Source organism: Pocillopora verrucosa, chromosome 11 (genome assembly GCF_036669915.1).
Source record: "Pocillopora verrucosa isolate sample1 chromosome 11, ASM3666991v2, whole genome shotgun sequence".
NCBI classification, from domain to species: Eukaryota; Metazoa; Cnidaria; class Anthozoa; order Scleractinia; family Pocilloporidae; genus Pocillopora; species Pocillopora verrucosa.
The window spans coordinates 20886443-20901552 of NC_089322.1; the positions used below are offsets into that span (position 1 = coordinate 20886443).

Sequence of the window (15110 nt, forward strand, 5' to 3'; positions counted from 1 at the left end):
AGAACAATGCTATACATAACAATTTGTAGCGTTTGACGCCAGCTGAAGTCATCCCAAATTTGCTCTGGTGTTTGAAATAAGTCATGGAGATGTCTAATGCAAATGATGTTTACATCACCAATAATGTAATCGAACTCAGCAAAGATTAATAAATTAAAGTTAGTATGTTGTGTTTGGTTTGTTGGTTAGTGAGTCATCAATAAGTCTGTGTTTTAAGGATGCAGAGAGTTTTTCGCATCTGCTCGGAGTGACATGTTCTAAATTAGTCAGCCAACCCTTCAAATTCATTCGCCTACAAGAATTTGAGCTTTGTCAAACAACAGCGTTTTAGTAGGGCAATAGAGTGAATGTAATTCGCCTAACCAAAGGAAAAAATGTCGGATGGTGAGGTATGTTTCCTGAGAAACGGCGGTGCTGCGCCAACGGAAAGGGGGGGGGGGACTTATAACTAGATAAATTGGTTTTATCAACTGAGTTGATAATGTAGCTTAGCCGTAAATAATCTCTAAAGCTGATGTTTCGAGCCTTAGCCTTTCGTTGGAGCGAATGAGGACTTTACAAGAGGTATCTTTATTGGTAAAAGTTAAGGTGTCATAAGATTTCAACAACTCAAAAACTTTACCTAAAACGGTGGTTTGTTCACTTAACAATAAGGGTAGGTTAATTTTTAAGTTAAAATTGATATTTTTAAATAAATCAAAACTAAAGTAGAGACCAAACACGTCGAGTTTTGTCCCAATAGCATGCGATTTGTAGTAGGAGTACAGCAAGAAAATGGCCTAACTCCGTGAAAATGCACGCTATATATTTTGGTCTGGCGCGCTCGCTTTTCACGGGCCAAAAATAATATTTTTACATGATAAGCACGAATAATTTTCCGTTGAAAAGAGCTCTTTTATTTTATGTAAATTTGTATATCCCCGATGTTATGGTCGTCTGAAATATAGCAAAATTCAGCGTACAAACGCAATAGAAAATATAATGTACTTTACGCGGGTGGTTACAAACGAAAGAAGGTTCAGTTGGAGATGAAATATAGTTGCAAAGCTACTCCAAGGAATGAAAAACAACTTATGAAAAAATTAATCCAAGATAATTTTTCTCTGTCTTGTGCGAGCGTTGTGAAAATGTACTAAAAGCCCAATAGAAATTATGCAAATTAGGTACGTTTTGGCCGATTTCGAACTTTCGAATTTTTTTCCAAATTAAAAACTCGCTGGAACTTTTGAATATTATATTTGAAAACGATTCACCAAAAGGGTCTTTTGGAGCAAATAAAAAAACAGTTGAATTTTTGTGGTGCTGCGTCGGTGGGAGAGTATAACAGGTAATTTGGTGTTAACAGCCGAGTTGAAAACGTAAATTGGCCACCTTAAAGAGTTAAAAGGCTGACGTTTCGAGCGTTAGCCCTTCGTCAGAGCGATAGACGCTGGACTAACGCTCGAAACGTCAGACTTTTAACTCTTTACGGTGGCCAATTTACGTTTAATAAGAGAGGTGGTGGAGTGTGCGCTTGCGTGCGACAAAACTTTCAAGTCTGAGGTACTCGACGAAATTTCAGGAATATTGGACAATGGACTCCATCAACTCTGAGTAAAGATGCAAGTACCAAAGTTATTTCTTGTTTGCACGACCTACTGGCCTCCTCGAACGCCAACTACGTCGCTCGACCTCAGTGCAAGTCTAATCTGTGCATCTCTCCTGAAGGAACCGATCTATTTACTTGGGGACATAAACTGTAACTTGCTACAGCCCGATCTAATTGATTCCCATGCTTTTGCGAACTTCTGTTACACATATAGTTGATACCAGATGGTAACTAAGCCAACACGTATGACAGATTCCACCTAAGTTTTATTAGATATAATTCTTGTCTCAGACGCGAAGCAAGTCACCCAAGTTAAAGTTCTGTCGTCATCAATAAGTGATCACGATCTTGTCTATGTTACGTGGAGACAAGAAAAGCAGCGAATTTCGACTACGTTTATGACCACTAGAAGTTTCAAAAATTACTCCCTGGAGAGATTTAATAACGACTTCATAAGGGCACCTTGGTCAGTTCTGGAAACCTTCGACGATCCCGAACTTTACGCCTTTTAATTTGTTGTTTAACGAAATTTTGAGCAGACATGCACCTTTAAATACCATTCGTCTGTGGGGACGACCGAATCCTTTTATCACCGATGAAGTTCGCGACCTAATGGCAACAAGAAATGCTGGAAACATAAGTTCAAACAACCTAAAGATCCATTGGCTCGGTCTAACTACAAGAGCTATTACCATGAGGTGAAACGGAAAATTCGCCTAGCTGAAAAGGAATTTATGGCACAACAAATCAAAGAAAACGGAATAACACCAATATCAGGTGGAAAGCAATTCGTGGTTGTATTCCTAAAAAATCTGCTTCCCAGAGTTCCTTTTCAAAATATGTAAATACTGTTTCCAACGAATTTAATATTTTCTTTGTATACATCGGTAAGAGTACAATTCAGAAAATCAGCACTTTGGCCGAACAATTCTAGTGTGAAGCACACAATTTCCCTTTTACCCCTCGGGAAAACCCCGTTTTGAACAGTTTGTTTTCGATGCTAATGTGAATATAAACCAAGTACAAACGATTATCAAATCTATGGCACCAAATAAGTCTCCTGGAGTAGATAAAATTCCACTTCGTGTTATTAAGTACTGTCTACCTGCCATCCTACCTTCAATTACATCGATTGTTAATACCACCTTTCTTTCTGCTCAATTTCCCAACGCTTGGAAAATTGCGAAAGTGACACCTATTTTGAAAGAAAGCGACTGGGAGATTCCTAACAATTATAGGCCTATTTCACTGTTACCCTGCTTTCAAAGATTTGCGAGAGAGTTGCCCACAATCAGCTTATATCCTTTTTAATAGCAAACAAACAAATCGTGAGGAACGAGAAGTGCGGTAACAAGAAGTGGAATTATACTGAGACATCCATCTTACAAACAACTGATACTATCCTTGAAGTCATAGATAAGAAACAGCTAACTGCCACTGCGCTGCTCTACATGAGCAAAGCTTTTGATAGCGTTGACCATGAAATCCTCCTGTCCAAGCTTCAGGATATTGGATAGTCACCTATCGCTATCAAATGGTTTGACAGCTACCTCCGGTCGCGCTACCAAGTTGTTAATATTCACAATGCTATATCAGACCAACTTCCTATGACTTGTGGGGAGCCACTAGGAAGCATTTTGGGACCGTTGCTGTTTTGCATCTACAATAATGATCTTCCGAGTATTCCACGCCGCAGCTCGCCACAGTGCTACATAGATGATACTAAACTGATATTAATTTCAGCCTACAGGACCAGGCAAACGCGATTACTAAATTGAATGAAGACTTATGCTGATTAAGTCAGTCCATTAGTAACTGGATCGGCCTTTAGAAACCAACTTCTTTTTAACCCTACTAAAACCGTAACTATTTCAATTATTTTTGGCAGCAGAGCGATAGCCAGCAAAGTAGAGGATGTCAGTCTAACTTTATTAGGAAAGAAAATTAGACCGGCTGCCGTTGCTAAGGACTTAGGAGTTATTCTGGATCCTTGTTTGACATACAATGATCACATAGCTTCAACAGTATCTAGTTGTATGGCACGCCTAGGCCAGATTAATCGAGTTAAACATGCTTTTGACTCAACCACCTTAACTATTGGAATTAATGCCGTGGTCTTTAGCAAGCTATATCATTGTTGTAATTTTTGGGGCAACACCTCAGAGCACAACCTCAGTAGGATCCAAGCTGTGCAAAATTTCGCGGCCCGTATCGTCAGCAATTCAAGGAAATACGACATTTCCCCCATTCTTAAAGATTTAAAGAGGCTACCTCGAAGACAGTTGCATTATCGCCACGCAATAATGGCCTTTCAATGCACGACTGGGTGCGCACCAGACTCTTTATTTTCTAAATATATCCAGAGAGCTACCATCACTAAGCGTACAACGAGGAACTCCCAGGTGCTAAATATTCCTCTGTATAAAACCGCCACAGGACAAAGAACTTTCTACTACAGGACAGTCAATTGCAAACTCGGGAACTCGTTAGACTCTAATCTTAAGTTGAACCCGACACTAAAGGACTTCAATCGTGGCTCGAAGAGAAGCCTTACCTCAAACTTTTTAAAGACTTAATTGCTTTTGTTATTTAAATTTGATTTAATTAATTAATTTAATTATGCTATTTACTAGCTAATTAGCTTAGTAAATTAATAGTATATAGTCTTAATTATTTCTTTATTCTAAAAAGCCCATTTGGGACGAATAAAGTAAGTATGCTTGTTAACAACAAATTACCTTATTTTTGTACTCTTACCACTGAGTTGTTGGGCTCAGCTAGAAAAGTACACTCGACCTGTCTTTTAAGTCTTCTTCAATCTCTACCGGTTCTCTTATAAAATCTTAATTACATAAAAGTTACTTCACTCTGGATAACTTGGTCGACTGACTCAAACTCTAATCGATTACTCTTTCTTTGATTCTCCCACTACTAGTCACTCTAAAGTACACGTTTTTTTAATTAATATTTGTAGGCATCGCGCATGTGTGGGCATGCTAGCCAACTGACTTAGGAAGATTAAACAATCGTTGGCAGAACACTAACCTAAAAACTTCTAGCAAAACTTCACAAATGAACAACAAGATAGTTAATGCATTCTGTAGTGTATTGATTATACATGTACCTATCTTAATTATTGACAACAACCTTAGCATGGGTTCTAAGGTGAGCACTTTGTACTTAATTCAGTAAATGTACTTCTGGCAGTAATCCTACTGTACTGGAAATACCTGCATGCTGTAAAATTACTATAAGTCAGTAAACTCTTATACTTGTATATGTGTAACATGTTTATCAATAAAGTTCAGTTAGCCTTTGGCAATGAAGAAGGAACAATCTTTCTATGTCTGAATGACGACACTACACGTTCGATCAACCGCTCAAAATAAGAATTGCGGTGGGTGACAGTTGGCAGAGGTTTCGGCTTCGAGATCTTTAACTGTAGCTTACGTCGGCTTGAGCTTGTCATGATGCCCTCCACGTGGTAACCTTCACCTATTTCTTCCTCATGCCCGCCGTTATCACCTTCGAAGGGTTCTTGATAGTTCATTTGAGACGACATACCCTTGTCAGCTTCTTTCTTATTGCGATAAACCTTGTCATTCCAGACCTTTAACTGTAGCTTACATCGGCTTAAGCTTGTCATGTAGCCCTTCACGCGGTAACCTTCACCTATTTCTTTCTCATGCCAGCCGTCATCACCTTTGAAGGGTTCTTGCCGGTAGTACATTTGAGACCACATATCCTTGTCAGCTTCTTTCTTATTGCGATAAACCTTGGCATTCCACCAGTTTTCATACACAGAGCGGGAGAATGGTACACTGAACATGACTGCTACGGTCACGTCTTTATCTGGGATGAAGAAGGTAATCACGCCCGCACTTCCACTTAGCCAACCAGTTCTTTTGGTTGCAGTGAACGGTGCTACTTGATCTATTTCCACGAATTCAGGTAAACTGGTAATTTGCCCAGGTTTACCAGAAAAGAAGAATGCATTCGTTCCACTCCACTTATAAGATGTTTCATTAGCGATGCCGATGGCAATTCCTAGCCTTGTGGGTGGCATTGAATTGAAAAGATTTTCCACAAACTGATCGGCTGGTATCACTACTTTATCCATAGTGTTCTCTTTGTTCTAGGTCAGTAATCCTACAGAGAAATTAGGCCATTTAAAACTGTAAGAAGGTAGACACTGTGGCTGAGTTCAGATCTGTCTTCTACAGCAGTCGACCACAATAAAGAGTTCTAAAGGCACCAATCCAAGAGAGTTCTTACCGTCGACAAGAAGTTTTATTGCGTAAATACGAGCTATTGCAAGTGATAAAGAAAATGTGACTTTTTCCGTCTAGCGCTATGCATGACTTGATTAGAAAGACAAGCCCTCGATTTGACTACTAATGTGAAAGCGTCACACCTCAATTGCCCCTTTAGAGGCTCAGCAAAGTGCAAACGCATATTCAAGCGCAATAATTTCGATATTTCATTCTCCATTTTTGATTTACTTAAGGTGTCCTTCAAATAAAATAGGTCCGCAATGCGTACGTGTGTGGCTTGCGAAATTGAGCTGCTTTTTAGTGGCTTGTGTCTTATTGAGTTTCTATTAAAAGAGCAAATATCTGATTACGGTTAGATAGTTTTCAATATTGTTCCTCTCAATCAATAAAAAAAGATAACTAGCATATAATAGTCCTGGAATGTTCATTTTGAAGATGAGGGTTATTGGCCAAACTTTGCTATAGAGGTCTCATTTTGACAACAAAGGTTGCACATGTAAACTAAGGATTTTAGGAACTGAAAAAAGGTCAGCGTCATCTCTCATAGTGGCCTGATAGATTCAGTCATGATTCTGTTTACATTACGAAGTACGAACATTACGAAAATTGTAAGTTGATTGTCTTTTCCAAGGCAAGTGATATGAAATTAATTCTAGGGAAGCTTTTTTTTTTTTTTTGCATTTTGCATACCAGTACACGAGAACAAAACTTTGCAGAAGGGCCAGAACATTCGGGAAACGATGTAGTATACACCAGAAGCTATTGGGAGCTTGATTTGGTTTGAACGTATGACTAATTTTGGAAAGTAACACAATGCAGAGCGTAAGTTTCTATTGTCCATTAGGGCACAAAGTTCTATTTTCAGTTGGTCGAGAGCAAAACGTTTACTGTAATTATTGTATTTGGTTTTTGTGGGACTGTATTTTCAATAAAGAACACTGAAAAATTTAGTTGAGGTAGGTGGATATGGGTTGCAAATGGAAGAATCTAGGGAAAAAAGATAGGTACATAACAAGATCAGAGCACAAGCAAAATTTTAATGAATCATATGTTGAGTAGTACTCTGAATTAACGTTACATTAACGTTGCTAGTCATTTTTAACCCAATAAGATTTTCAATTTAACCTTGAGGTTTTACTTAACAGAAGGTTCAGTAGGGATAGAGTGTCACCATAATAGATTTCAGGAACAGTACTGAATCAGAAACAACTTAAACACAACAGAGTTCAATGTACAGGCAAGTGCATAATGGTATCATGACTTCAAGTACCAGAATCTTTCAAGTTTTCGTATTCTTGAAATTACAATTTTATGCCAGTGTGTTTACCAAATTCAAGCTATGTGGAGACATAAAATGAATAGGTCAACTTGACATCATCATGCAAAGTGCTAATCTACTGTACAAAAAGGTCCAAAACTAACATGGTAAGCAACTGAACTTCATGTATCACTTAACAAATAGAGAAGCCTTGACTGCTCTGTTCTGTTGCAAAGCACGCAGGAAGCGGCTAAAGCAAGAGAAGTGTGGGGAGAAACACGAGACGTAGTCGAGTGTTTCTCCCCACTTCTTGATTGCTCTAGCCGCTTCCTAAGTGCTTTATAATAGAACAGAGCACAGTCAAGGCTTCTCTATTTGTTTTATAATAAAGAATACGTTAAATTCCCCAAGCACTGCTTTCAATTTTCAAAACAAACTTTACTTCCAAAGCAAACAACAGTGTCGTCAGCATGCTCTATACTCTCATAAAGTACGCTACAATAAGCCAGTCAGAATCCCTGCTAGAATGGTTCAAATAATCTGATTGGCTGTACAAGACTAAAGCTGTCAAAAAATGTCAAACAATCAAAGTTCAAAAACCCATAAAGTTCACATTCTGCAATAGTTAAAAATTTGAATAGTTCGGCGGGTCGAATTTAACACTTCTGCCTAAAGTTTTTTAGTCTCTAATACAGAATCTGAAAGTGAAATGTTCAGTGAAACTAGACCGAACTGTGGCTCATGGAAAACAAACAGTTCAAGGCGAGTGTTTTATTAATGAACGACAACCGAATTCACGGGAACGTAAAGATCGTTCAGGATGACAGCGCCGTGACACTCGGCTGCAGTGACTGGTGTGGCCTTCCACTCAACGCATCGGAGAGGATAGTAGAGCAAGCTCTTATTTTTTCACTCGAAGGGCGGCCGATGTAGTTCCTGAGGCTTGCTTCACTGCGATGACCAAAGATCGTCATGATGAGCTAGCCGCGATGGACCTCAGCGTGATCGCAGTCGCTCTGACAGCGGCATGATTAGTATGAATGTTAACAGTTATGCCAGTCTGGTTATATTTTTCATCATTCCTGTTTTGTTTTGTTCTGTTTTGCTTTTGATCACGAAACTTTACACACTATACGAGTGTTGGCTGTGTTTGATTTTCATTACCGTACGTCTATTTGTCTATTTCGTTTTCTCCTTGAGGATTTTCGTCTCTGTTCACGTTACAACAACGTAAATTACGGTGCCTGGCCTTTTTAAAAACCTTCTTTTGGTTCTTCTGTTGCTACTTGCCGGCTCGCTTGTTCCGAAATTTCACTTTCAATTAACGAAAAAAAAAGCCAGAGAGAAGTCCAGGAAAAAGGTCAAAATAATACAATTTGGCAGATGGCGTAACAGCTTTAGCTCAGCTCTATGTTCTTTACTCTCATGGAGCACGCTCTTTCAACCAATGACAGCACGCGTTATATCCGAACTTTATTATAATTTGTGTTAGAGCATACAAGAGGACTTGTGAGACCTACTTCACCCTCATTTGCCACAAAAACATTGAACTTCTGGTACCAATCAAATTCAGAATGACTGTGACAATTGGGAATTGATCTGTGCTTTTAGGGGGGTCTAAATACGTGATTTGAACCCTGGGTCTCCGAGGATGCCGATGGTTATTTAATCCACATAAAGTAGCTCTAACTATAAACATAACAAATGACAGTTGCATTAAACTGTCTTCATAAAAACTCTTCAAAGTCTAAGTGTTACTTTGGTATTCTAAATAAGCACAGGTAAAAACAACAAATGTTATGAGCTCATAGGGTGTGTGCAGTTTGAAGAATTTGAAAAATTTACCAGTGGTTACCACATGAGAAATCATGTTATTACTTATTAGTAATGTATACATGAAAGATATACATTCACAGGAAATGTACAATTTGTATTTTTTAAAATATTAAAATATTTGTATTTTAATAAAAGCGAAATCACTTTGTCACTGTGTTTCGGTGTATTACTTCCCCAAAGTTTGGAATCAATCACAATAGACATTAAGCGCCAAGGTTTTCATGTTAACGACAAACTGCAGTTTCAGGTGTTAGACATTTGTGACTTCTATCGGTCTAGCTATGTAAACATGAAAGAATAATTTCATTTGAAGAGGCCGTCACATTGAATTTCCAGACAACAGCAGTGTTTGATTTTCAAATAGCAACAAAAGGTCCTATTTTCACTTATTGGCTAAAAAATTGTTTATTCTGTTCTTATTCAATGACATGTAATGACAAGGGTGGCAGGGTATTCTGCAGTTTAACCAAAATTGTATTTAAGCATGCACTAAAAAGACTGGTCAAGTAATTTTCTTACTGAGCATGTGGAATGAACAGAAATTCAGGATAAAAAACGTTTCGGTAAATGACTTATGTGAAACGTGACCGCACCGAGAGTCATTATTCAACCTGGTGCAACCTTCACTAAAGGTCCAGACCATGAAATTCTGGCCTGTGAGAGCACAACTCTTCCCTGTAATCCGCACTTAGAAGAAAAGCCGATTGTAGGAAAGCCTGCGTGTGAAATCTAAGCAACGAAGATGAACAAAAACTAGATAAAAAACTATCTTCGACAACATGTTACAGCCATGTATACAAAATGGCCGCTTTCCAAAGCTTTGAAGCATACGTAACTTAGCTGAGCGTAGACTGGAACCTATCCTCCACGATAATAAACCACGTAACAAGCGCTCTGTTCAATGTAACTAATCAAGCAGGAATATCTTGGATCATGACATTGCGTGGTTTACACTTCCTGTAAGCCACACAAAACCCTTCTGCCAAAGAAAGAAATAAATCGAAATTGAAGTTTGAAAGCCAAAATATTATATCTCGAATTATTTTCACCGTAATCATGAATGTACTGCATTTCTTTCATTAGTAATTCCTTTTGTAAAATAATTATTACATAAGTTCTCATTACGAATACAAATGGAATTTTCAAGCGAGCAACAAATTATCATGTTACCTAGGTGATCCAACCGCTGTGGCTAATTAAATTTTACTGCGTTGCTAAGTAGCGCGCTTTTACATAGTCTGAATGATGGACATCTCTCGGCAAATTGCTAAATTTCGCAGTATCTATATTTAAATTAAAAATAAGCTCTTTAACAACAAGCTCAAGTCACTTAACATTTTGTCGTTTGAAAATCATTTTTTAAGAAAATCCACAATTGTCGGAAATGAAAATAAATTTTCAAACTCCTTCCTTTTTTACGTTCGTGAGGAAGAAGCTTACTGACTAGAACGAGCTATATAGCCATGCCAAGTTTGACTTTCTTCGTATCCGATTGCTTCACGAGACGCTACAACATTATTGGTCTCAGCAATATGCAAGAAACTTAGGTCGTGTGAACTTAGTAAGGAGAGCTTGGGGCACCACTGAGTTCTCTGTGGCTTTGTAGTAGAAAATCAAAATACAAAAACTGAAATTCTGAATTAGACTCCTCAAGTGAGACTCCGATTATAAAATGAAGACAGATTGTTACAAAAGCGACAATTTGCGCATTAATTTGCCCAAACATTACACTTAAGCGGGCGTAATCACAAAGCACATGAAATACAATAAAACTTACCGACTGTTTCGAGTTTAGAGTGTCCAACACGAACAACACCTTCGGTTAATAAATATGTCCGCACTAACACGACAGGTGCTTCTTCGACAAAGCACACAATCGATTTCCCGGATGTTGACGTAAAAATGTAGGCACGCAATGGGAGCCACAAGCTTATTACTGGGATACCTGTGGTATCCCAGTCACAAAACGCCTTTGTTTTTTTGTCGTCTTCCATCCTCAAGGAACTTGTGTACTGTTAAAAGTTAACACCTTAAATGAGCTGATAAACTATTTTCAAGGTCCTTATCAAAATCCAAACGTTTTATTTCAACTCAAAGGTGTACATATTGATGAAAAACAAATGTGATATGACAGATATTTCTGATCAACAGTTGTCAGCTGTCCCCCTCGAAGCAAATCATGCAGATGCTGAAATTGAAATTGAGCGCACTAATCTACTAGTCCTCTAGTATCACTACACTAGATCCCAAGAATCCAGTACCATCCAGGTATTCCAGTTACCCTGCTCACAGGGTCTAGTTTTTTTATTTTCCTCCACCACAAAATGAAAAAATTGCGCAATAGTACCCAGTGGTCAATGGGCCCTCAACACCATGACAACTAACTGTGATTCAATGAGGGTGAAGGTGTTTACATGTCAATCACGTTTGTTATTTTGATGATGATTGACATTGTCATGCACCGACAGGGCCGGGTCACATGACAAACTCAGATATTTTTTCTTGACTCTTTTGTCAGCCATTTTGTATTTGTTTAGGGGTTGTTTTTTTGGCGATAGAGTGTCAACGGTTTTGGTTAACGATTACCTGGAGCTTTATGGTGCAAACGCTCAAAATACTTACAGACGCATACACAAGTCGTGTTGTTCGCGGACAATCCACACTAAAAGATGTTACTAAGCGGTATTTTTGAAACGGATTGGGTCGCGAACGCTTGAAAGCCATGAAAGCCTTGTGTGCCTTGTATGCCAAGTGTGCTAATGTCTTGATTGAAAAACGTACAATTGTTGAAAAAAGAAAAATCTTAAATCTGAAACCAAACTGCATATACTCTATGCAATCTACTGAACAACACTACTACCGTGACACTGAAGAACAAAACTCTAATAGGTGCAAACTGCTTGTGAAGAAAGACGCCATGTTGGATTCACTTGATGCCAAGGAAAGTAGCTACGATAACAGTACGAATGGTATTAATTTCACGATCAGAAAGATGAATATAATGTTTCTTTTCATGGTTGTATGGATATTATTTTTAATAAATACATGATCCAAAATCCTGTGTCTTTTGTGTATAATGTTAACTATTGTTTACGTAATTGTCTTGTGGTCTAATTTCTACGTAGTTGTTGATGTCTTCAACAAAAGCTGCAGTGAATAGCTTCGATGAATGTAACGTATTTGAGGAAGCTGCTCAGTTATCTGTTATTGTATATGATAATAAGCTTAATAATAGCAATCATGAAGCATTTTCAATAAATATACAGTCTTTAACTGTAGATCTCGACACGACAAATTTGTTTATTTTAATCGCCCTCGTATGCGTGGTATTCGTGACCGTGAGCCCAGCAGAATACTAATAATTACATGTATACTAATAATTACATGTATTTTGAAGAAAAAGGAAAAGGAAAGTAAGACGTTTACTTCGAACCTACATCAGAAAAAGTATGCCGAAGTCTTCCCGAATGGATCTTTTTACAAATAAAGCTCGTGAAAAAATATATGCACATGGAATCAGATGTGAGAATAAAGTAATAAAGAAATATCCCTCTTCTGCAGTCAGGAGAAAATATCCAAAGTCTAACAAATACAGGATACTGAAAATGCAAAACCAATATCCACATGTATAAAAAAGTCCAAATGTTATAAAAATCTGAATCATAGGGTAAATCATTTTCAGTCCAATCTGTCTGGGGATATAGAAACAAACCCTAGTCCTGTTATTAATTCTACTAAAACGATTCAAGCTCCTTACAGTCAAGACAATGTAGCAGTGTTTGGGTTAAATGCTGGTACACAGTGTGCAGCTATGTCACTTGCTTCCCTCATATATAACAAGGGGAATGGTATTGTATCCTCAATAGACTTGGTTAACATCATGAACATTGGTAATAAATTGTATTCTGGCCTATCTAGTCTACCCAGGCAATCATATTTACTGTTAACAGAAGTCTAATAAATGGTAATAGTGTTTAATATTAATTATCAGCTTCAGTATAGTCCAAGCTATACTGGTACTATACATGGTACTTGTGAAGTACAAGATTTCAATTATTGTATGTCGTTTGCTAATGCTATGCAGGCTTTGCTAGGACAAAATTATAATTCCTTTCTTTTAACAATCCTTAGTATTACAGTAGGTTTTTACTGTAATGGTGATGGTAAGTTTAAGATGTTTGATTCTCATAGTAGAGATTCATATGGTATGCCCCATTCTCAAAAAACTCGTGTACTGTTTGAAGTTAACACCTTAAATGGGCAAATAAACTATTTTCAAATGTTTTATTTCAACTCAAAGGTGTACATATTAATGAGGAACAATGTGATATGACAGATATATCTAATCAACAGTTGACAGATATCCCCCCTGAAGCAAATCATGCAGATTCTGAAATTACAACCATTCATATCCCCTTGTTATGCTGTTGTGCCACATCTTTTTAAAGCATTTGTTTTTCCATCATCAAATATTGTGGGTATTGGAATTAACAGACTCTAAATAGAATCACCGACCATGCAAACAAGTTTTACAAAGAAAAACAATGGCAATAACCATCCACTGACTATCAAAAATTTCCAAATATTTCCACATCCACTTCAAGTATATGATGCAGATTTTAATATTGCCTTTAATTTGGAGAAACAAGAAATACTATGCTATCTCTTAGAAGCAAACTATTGGTTCAGAAGTTAATCACAGATAATACTAAGGATAATACTGGGTTTTTAATGTGGATTTCAAATTATTGCTTCAGCTGTATCTTTTAGCACAGTAATGTGAAAACAAAAGCAAAAAGTGTTCAGCACTATATTATAAGACTCAGTTCACACAATGGCAGACAATGGCACACAATGGCACACTTGATATATTTGAAAAAATGAGTGACAGATTTTCTTATTCAGTCATTAGTGGATATTGTAAAAGAGCAATTCCATAGTAAAGATGTAGAATATTGTATTAAATTTATATGTTGTTCAACTAATTTGTCAAATGCTGGAAGACAAAAAGTAGAGGCTAAACATAAGTCTCGTAGTCAGAAAGAACTACATGCAAAAAGGAGAAAAGAAAGCTATGCACTAATGGAACCTGCATGAAAAAAAAAGTTGTGCTTGATAAAGCAATATGGTACAAGTCACTTGATCCTGCAGAAAAAGAAAAGCTTTTATCTCGCAGAGCTGAATGGTATAAATCACTGGATCCCAAAGAAAAAGAAAAGCTTTCGTCCAAATCAGCAGATCAGTATAAATCACTTGGTTCTGCAGAAAAACAAAATCTTTTGTCTAGCAGAGCAATTTGGTATGAATCACTGGATACTGCACAAAAACAAAAGAGAGCTCGAGCAGAATGGTTTAACTCCCTCAATTCTGCACAAAAACAGGAAAGAGCAGAATGGTATAAGTCATTGAATCCTGAAGAAAAAGGAAAACTTTTGTCTGGCAAAGCAGAATGGTATATAACACTGGATCCTGCAGACAAAGATAGGGTTATATCACAAGTCCAAGCTAATATGGAAGCCTATAGAAACTCAGTTCAACATGATGTAGATTATAAGATCACAGCTTTTCAAAGTAAGATGAGGGAAGGTCCATATTATATTTGCTCTGTTTGTAACAGAGTACTATACAGAAAAACTGTTATCCAGTTAAAATAACAAATGTACAACACTCAACAAGAACTATTTACTGAGTTGTATATCCATGACTCCTTTCCGTCTTGGGATGGCCTATCACCTATCGCCTGATGACAAACTTTTTTGAGATAGGTGTATCCCTTAGCCAGACTTTGAGCTCACTATTTCAGTATACTAGTCTTACACCCGTAGTATAACTACGCTTGATCCCAAGGATCTAGTCCCACCCAGGTATCCCAGTTACCCTGCTCACAGGGTCTAGTTGAGTAAAGCAATGATCCTTCCAGGCGAAAAAGAAATTAAATTTATCTTTGTTAGAATGGTGATAGGAATGTTTATATGTGTAATAATTTTCCACTCCACGCTTAGGTTGAGGAAGGGGAAATGTTTAGAACTATAACCTCTCTAAACATTCTTCATAGGATTGGTTTAATCAGATGTTCCAAAAAAAATTTATCCTTGAACTGAATTATCACCCCTTAAATGACCTGTTATTTTGAACAGTCAACCGCCAAATGGCT

General features: G+C 37.5%; 1 protein-coding gene across 1 annotated transcript; it reads right to left on the reverse strand.

Moving 5' to 3' along the window:
- Positions 1-2733: 2733 nt before the first annotated feature.
- On the reverse strand, positions 2734-10815 carry LOC136284374 (DELTA-stichotoxin-She4b-like). The gene is made up of 2 exons (XM_066174630.1): positions 10734-10815; positions 2734-5737 (listed from the first exon to the last, which is right to left on the reverse strand). The coding sequence occupies exon 2, from the start codon at positions 5706-5708 to the stop codon at positions 4893-4895; it is 816 nt and encodes a 271-aa protein (XP_066030727.1). The 5' UTR covers positions 5709-5737; positions 10734-10815; the 3' UTR covers positions 2734-4892.
- Between the last annotated feature and the right edge of the window lie 4295 nt (positions 10816-15110).